Source organism: Camelina sativa, chromosome 6 (genome assembly GCF_000633955.1).
Source record: "Camelina sativa cultivar DH55 chromosome 6, Cs, whole genome shotgun sequence".
In the NCBI taxonomy this organism is placed as follows: Eukaryota; Viridiplantae; Streptophyta; class Magnoliopsida; order Brassicales; family Brassicaceae; genus Camelina; species Camelina sativa.
The window spans coordinates 5,141,773-5,149,442 of record NC_025690.1 but is presented as its reverse complement, the minus strand read 5'-3'; the positions used below and the strand labels follow the sequence as shown (position 1 = coordinate 5,149,442).

Sequence of the window (7,670 nt, the reverse complement as noted above, 5' to 3'; positions counted from 1 at the left end):
ACGGTAACGTGAGATTTTCAGCTGCCAAAAATCATAACAAATATATCGCCAAGATCGATTCAATAACCATAGGAAAATATATGCTTTGTCCTCTAGTAAGCAAAATTACCAACAAATTGAAAACACAAAATTTGAATACAAAATCATTGTAGACATAGTTGAATGTGTAGAAAAGGATTAAAAAAAAAAAACAAAGATTACTTACTAATGAAATCTATAATGAGACGGCCATCAGAATGTCGTCCGACGGATCTTCCAAAAAAGGCAACGCCATTAGGTGGAGGAACCTCTCCGATGGCCGCAGAAATAGCTCCGGTATCAGAATTCGAATCTCCAAAGTTATAAACTGCCGGGAACTTGCAATTATTCGATACAGGAGATAACGTATCAGTGAGCCCGAGAAGTAAAAATATGATTCCAAGGGTTATTTTAGAAATAGCCATGTCAAGTAAGTATAGATGAGAAGAGCTTGACAATACGAGATTAGTCTGGTATTTATTGAAGTCGTCGCTTCACGATTTATATGGCACGTTAAGCTTTTTTTCAAAGATTAAATTAAGGGAAGAGAGTAGATGAAATTATATTATCAACAAGTAGATTATAAAATAAACAGATATATCAAAGTTTGTATAGCAAGTTGTTGTGTAATCACGTGCATGGGGCGCTTTGCTTGACTATTTGCAGTCGATTTTTATGATTTTGTGGATCAAATAACTAAGCTCGAAGTCGAATGTCAACGTTGGACACTTACAAGTTGCAAACTTACAATTATGTGTAAAATGGCATCTTCTATTGTAATTTTCATGTTAGGATTTGGATCCTAAATATGATTCTCAGATTAATGATTTAAGCAAGAAAATAGAATAACACAGTTTATAGTGTTCACCCACAATATTATTGCTAAATTATGTTTTATACATAGTGGTTTTAATTATATTTGACTGACATTTATTTATAAATTAATAAATATAAGAACATGTAGGAGTAAAAAAAACTAAAAATGATGATAGTGGTTATTAAAAATGTTCATTGAAAACAAAATTGATAGCTGTTAGGTACGTCTACAGTCTACAGAAAGTATGGTGTATTAATTTAATGCAGTGTTATACCTTAATACCTTTTGACTCTAATTCTCATACAATATCGACCATCACAAAGCTCTCTTTAGATTTTGTAAATTGAAAAACAAAACAAAAACACAAGCTTTCCTAAACCAAACTCGTATCAACAAATCTCGACCTTTTGAGTTCATGTGTTTAAGCATCTCGGACTACCTGCTTCTCATTATCTGAATTATCCATATATCGATTTTGTTAACATTTATGCTGGATTTTTCCGTAATCTAAATGTGTTAAATTACTTCTCCCTAAGAAACAATCTCTCTTATGAAATATAAGACTATCCTCATCACTAAAAAATCCACAGAGTTTCTTATAAACAAAATAAATTAATATTTTAATTGTTTGATTATATTTAATTTTTTTAAAAAAGTTGAACTAATGAGGATAGTCTAATAATGCAAGAAACGTTTCAAATGTTTTTTGATGAAGAAACGTTTCTCTCCTCACTCATAACTTTTCATAACTTTTTGATTTTTTTATTGTAAAAGTTTCTAATAAGAAACACCAATGAGGATAGTCTAACCTCCTTCCCCATCGGCAGATTTTTAGGGGGAGTTCTTAGCATTTTGGTGGAAAAAAAAAAAAATCTAAGAACTCCCCTTGTGTAGTATACTCATTTGTGATCTAAGAGACTCTACATGTCACTTATATGTTGGTTAAAACAAAATATCGACTGATTATTTTTCTTCTTCCTCTCCATCTCTTTGTCTCTCTCTCTGGATCGAAGTCGAATTGGCAATGGAAGAAGATGAAATCAAAGGAGATGGAATCAGAGGACAATCGGGTCGGAGGAGGTGCGACGGAGATTGAATCAGCGGACGCTAATCGGAGGGTTTTGAATCGAGGAGAATGTTGTCGAGATTGTTCAAAGCTGGTGAAAAGGTTTTGTTGAATCTCATTAACAAGAAAGACTTTCACATGGCGTCAAGGAATCAGGAGAATTCTTCTCCCAGAGTAAAAGAGCTTTACGACCTCTGCAAGGAGACTTTCACTGGCAAAGCTCCTTCTCCTGCTTCCATGGCTGTCCAAAAACTATGCTCTGTCTTGGGTATATCTTTCTTTCTTTCTTCTTTTGTTTCTATTTGATTTTCACAGATTGCAGTTTCTGCTGGTTTTGATTGAATGGGTGATATACATATATTGGTACTCATTTAGAAAGATTTGGTTAAAACTGTTTTAGATTGGTTTCATTGGATTTTGAATAAACGTGGGAATAGCTCAATTAATTTGTGAATTCCACTAAATCTGGGCAATTGCGAATTCACAATTTGAAGTTGTTAGTCTCAGAGTTGCAAAGGTGTAACTTTTATGTATAGATGGACTATTAGGAGCAGAGGTGTGATCTCTTCTTATGGGTTTGATTCTGTTTGTCCCATCTTTTTCAGGTAGAGGCACAAGACGCTGCGGAGCTAAAGCAAAAGAGACTCGTCAAGTTGTTGGGGTACTGTTTCGATGAAGATGAAAGGCTTCTTGTTTTAGATTTCATGCCTAATGATACTCTTGCTAAGTGTTTGTTCCATCGTATGATTCCTTCTCTCTTCATCTTCTTCTTTTGTGAATCTGAGGTTAAAGACGCTGCATTGTTGGTTTATGTGACATGTTTTGTTTTAAAGATGGTGTTAAAGTATATGCTGTTATAGAATCGATTGAAACAGAACTAGCTAGCATGTTCTCTATTTTTAATTTGGAGGCAAGTAATATTGGTGATTTATGTGTCACATTAAACATTGGTGAATCTGAGGTTTGTGTGTCAAGAACTCATGATTGTGCATGTAGAATTGATTGAAACAGAACTTATTAGCATTCTCGGTTTTAATTCTGAAGTCATAGAGAGGCGGCATTGGTGGTTTAAGTATCATGGTTGTGCTTTAGATTCTTAATGAAAGAAACTTTTATATGACTAGCATGTATAAATGTATCTGCTTTTGTGGAATGTTTTACAACAGAACTTGAAACACAAAGAAGACAAAGAAGAAGCTTCTTCAGATGCTATGGAAGTGGAAGACAAAGCCAGTGTTGATGGTCATGTCTCAGCACTGTCCACGCTAACCACTGCAGACACAAGACCTTTGTTCCACGGTCTGTTCATAGGGAGACTGGTCTAAATTTCTGGTACAAGACCAACAAATTGGGTCTGTTCTCCCATTCTTTACTGTTTTAAAAACACACTCAACCAAAACACAGCTTGTTTAGAAACAGAACCTAAAAATTTGGCACAAATCAATATAACATTAATCATTTTCCCGATTTATGAATTGCACTTCTACTATAATATGTATTAATGTTTTTATTATGTTTTGTATGTTTGAAAATTAATTAAATGCAATATTTTCTATTTTTATAAATTCTTAAATGTTTACACATTTATACCACTTCTATTCTATTTAAAATTTATAAATTTCAAAAAACAATATTTTCTAAAATAAGAGACCCAAAATTAGAATCTACCATTGGAGAAGAAATTTTTTACTAAGAGATCATGGGTTCTTATATTCAAAACAATACACAATTAATTCATAAAAAAATCAAACAGTCTTTAACATCCTCCTTATAAGAACCCACCGATAATCTTGTCCTTACACCTGTATGCTTGACCCTATTATATTATGCACACTAGTTCAATAATATTAGATTTTTGGTTATGTTTCAAGATTCAATAATTTATCGGAGATAGATATTATATATATGTAGGTATAAATATTTGGGAATTTTGCACTCACACCCACTTTCTCCAAAAGTATTAACACTCACATCTACTTTCTACTACTCATATACTTTTCTCAAGTTTAATTACATTTTACCCCTCACTCCTTCTAACCCCTTCTATTTTTTTCTCTCTCTATCTCTCTCTCACAATTATTCAACCAAACAATACATCTTATTCTTCCTTGTTTTGCTTTTGCTCATCCATTGAAAGAGAAAAGCCTATTTATGTTTCTCTCCCTTTCTCTCTCACATTTCTTTTCTAAAGTTTTCAAAAACCATTTCAACAATGGTGGAAATCTAGAGAAGGTGAAATCTTTAGATCTTTTTCCTTATCACTTTAGATTATATGAAATTTGATCTGGGTTTTCTTGGTTTTATTGTGATTTTGTGATTTTACTGATTAATTGTGAACTTTTAAATATTGAATTTGTTTTAGTTCGATCTGGGAAAAAATTTGAGTTTTGGTGTGTGAGTGTTATTTATTACTTATATTGTATCCACAGATAGTTATCCATTTGGATAAGTTTGACAAATAATGTATCCACAAATAGTTATCCAAGTGGACAAATATCATATCCACAAATTACACTATAACCTCATATGTTTCCATATGGACATGTTGTCATAGTCATCTGAATTGATGTGTATTACTTCTATTCTGTATGAATAAACACAAGTAATTATCTATTAACAATACTGCAATTGACTATCCACTTATCATTGAACAAATTTTCAACGACAAATAGATACTTTATAATCTAAAAATTCATAAAAAATATAGCAATATGTATCTTAAAATATAGAAAATATATAATCATAATATATTGTATATAAATAAATAGATAATTTGTTTTATAATAACCAAATAAAGTGTTAATAACAAAAAAAAAGAGAAAAATATTTAAAATAAGGAGAGAAAAATGAGAGGGGCAAAATTGTCCAACTAACAAAGACACCTAAGCAGCAAACTTAAGAAAGTATAGCAAGTTTGTAAAGTGGATGTGGGTGCAACAAGTTAAATCCAAAATGGGTGTAGATGCAATAAACCCTAAATATTTATGCAAAACTTAACAAATAAGTTTAAATGGTGAAAAATAGAAAAAAAAACCGAATTGTTAACTATGTGACATGTTATCTATGTCATTTCACATGTGTCTTCAAGATCATTAAAAATTATTTATTTTTCGCCACTATGACTGCTGATATATGATATTAGACAAATTCATAAATTTGAGTAGTAAACTTGTAATAATTATTTGTTGAGGTATAAATTAGCACAGTCGTCTACTTGATGTATGAATATGAGTTTAGTTTAGGTATGAAAATGTATTTTTCGGGAGAATCGGACTTAGATTTATATATATTTTTTAATATCCATAGCTCTATTTTGATTGAACTACTTTGCCAATATCCTTTTTTTTTAAATCAGTATTACTTTTAGAGAAGCCATGAAAATAATAAAATGGTTGGGTGAAGACGATAAAGAAACTGGGTGAGGTTTAAATTGGATAGGGTTTTTTATTTCGGTTATATGAGGTTTGTGTTATAAATACTTTTTTTTGAAATACTTCTTTTCAAAAATATTCTTTTTTTTAAACACTTTCGTTTTTATCTTCTTTTACACAATTATAATATATTAAATTAATTTTTAAAATTTTTTTTTAGATTTGGGTTCTCTAATTTATATTTAAGGTATAGTTTTTAGGAGGTAAGGTTTAGAATTTAATCATTTTATATATTAAAAATGAGTATTTTTGAAAATTGACACTATGAAAGAGTATTTTTTAAAAGTGACATAGAAAAAGGGGTATTTTTGAAAAGCATAGAAGCTTTTAATTTTTTAATGTTATCCTGGTAGAAGAAGGTAAATTTTATAATCTTAAAATCTATAAAAAGAATATGTGCATAACAAGTAAACATATTATCTAAGTTACGTAAACATATGATTTTTTTTTACCTCATAATTAAATTTGACCAAAATAAAATTTTTATACAATTGTCATGTAGCTAAATTAAAAAAATTACATAAAACTAGAAAACTTTATAAGAAGTTATGTTTTTGCAAAAAAAGCTTTAGTAATAGAAAGAACTAAATTAGTGGTGATGTATTTGTATAAACTATTTTATTATGAGACAATTTATTTGCTTATAAAGAGGTGATTATCTGCGATCCTTTTCCTTTTAGGACCAATAATTGACTATATTAATTATTTGTCTTTGTAATCCTTATTCTTTTAAATTTGGTAACATAAAATTAGAAATACTAGCTATTATAATTATCTTTTATATTTTCTTAAAATTTTAATTATGTATTATAATTATCTTTTTATATTTTTTAAAAAAAAATTCAAATTTTCAATTTGCTTATAAATATCTTTTTAATTTTAAAATTTGTAAACCGAAATTTTTGTATTATACATTGCAAAATATCTAATCGATAAAATTGACACGTGTCATGATCTAGTGAGTTACCAATTTTTAAAACCAAACTTTATATAATTAGATTTTTTAATTATTATTTTTTTTACATATAAGGAAATTATAAATTGGTCAAACCTTCACAATCGAATCATATCAAGTTTATAGATCAGATTTCAAAATTTTTGCTCAGTTTCTTGTGATTTTGAATAAACCATTTTAAAATCCATTAATATTAAACCCAAGATATACCCTAATGAGGTTTATTATCATATCTACATATGAGTCATACAATTAGTAAATATTAATTTTTTTTTTACTTCTTTTTGAATAGTATAAATGCCTATTGAGAATGACGAGAAGTTGGTGTCTTAAAGGAAAAAAAAATGAATTTGATTCATCACCAGTGAAAGTAATCACGGGTGTGGAAAAACTTGAATATATGGTACTACTTTGACAAGGTGAACATACCACGAAATTGAATGGATCTTTCAAAAATAGAGATGTTTCAATCAAGCGTCTAAAGCTTTATGATGAAATAATGAACGAAGTTAGAATTATGATTTTAGCAAATGGTGATCCAAATATACTTTGGTATTGTTGCTCAAAAAGGAATGATGGAAAATTCTTCTTTTGTTTTGGGCGGTGATTTACAAATTGGACGAATTAAGTACGTAAAATTTTTAATCCGTAAATACATTATGTTTAAAATCTCAGAAATAAGATGCAAAAATCTTTATAATTCAAATATATCAAATCAATTCACTAAATTTTATGGCACCATAAACAACTATAATAATAATAAATTTAACTATTCAAACAAACAAACATAAATAAGAATAAATATAAAAATCTTAAGCAAGTTTCAAAATAATTATGTGGTGAGTCAATACCTTATCATCAATCAAAATCAACCATAACCCATTGTTTATATAGAACTAGACGAGGATCCGTCCGATGTGCGGGTTTAAAGTTTTCTAAATTAAATTAAATTTAACAAAAATATATTACAATTTGTTGTATGTTATTTATATATTTTATTTTTATTATAATACACTGATTTATATCAATTTATAATTATGTTAGGTATGTTACTATGAACAGTGTATTTTTTACACCTAAATATACTATATGTTACAAATATATTCTTTACGACACCACCTAGAAAATGTTTATATGAACACATTAAGCCAGCTATTTTACTTTCACTTCTGTATAGTTTTTTAATTACTAAAATTATTAGCTCAAAAAACATTTTGAATAAAAAAAATCTAACATAATATACTAATCAACGATGTATCATCACAATAATGTATGACTACCATGGAGAAAACCTCGGCTCCAACCTCATCCCTTATGGAGAGAACCTTGCGTCCAACCTCCTCCACCATGGAGAGGAACCTTGGCTCCATCTTCCTCTCTTGG

General features: G+C 29.2%; 1 protein-coding gene across 1 annotated transcript in view; it reads right to left on the bottom strand.

Annotated features, from left to right (window-relative positions):
- The window catches only part of LOC104790447 (GDSL esterase/lipase At3g27950-like), a 2,861-nt gene extending 2,385 nt beyond the window's left edge, over positions 1-476 (bottom strand). Inside the window, exon 1 of the mRNA XM_010516201.2 lies at positions 206-476. Within this exon, the coding sequence (XP_010514503.1) occupies positions 206-443 (238 nt within the window). The 5' untranslated portion in view covers positions 444-476. The remainder of the gene's footprint in view (positions 1-205) is intronic.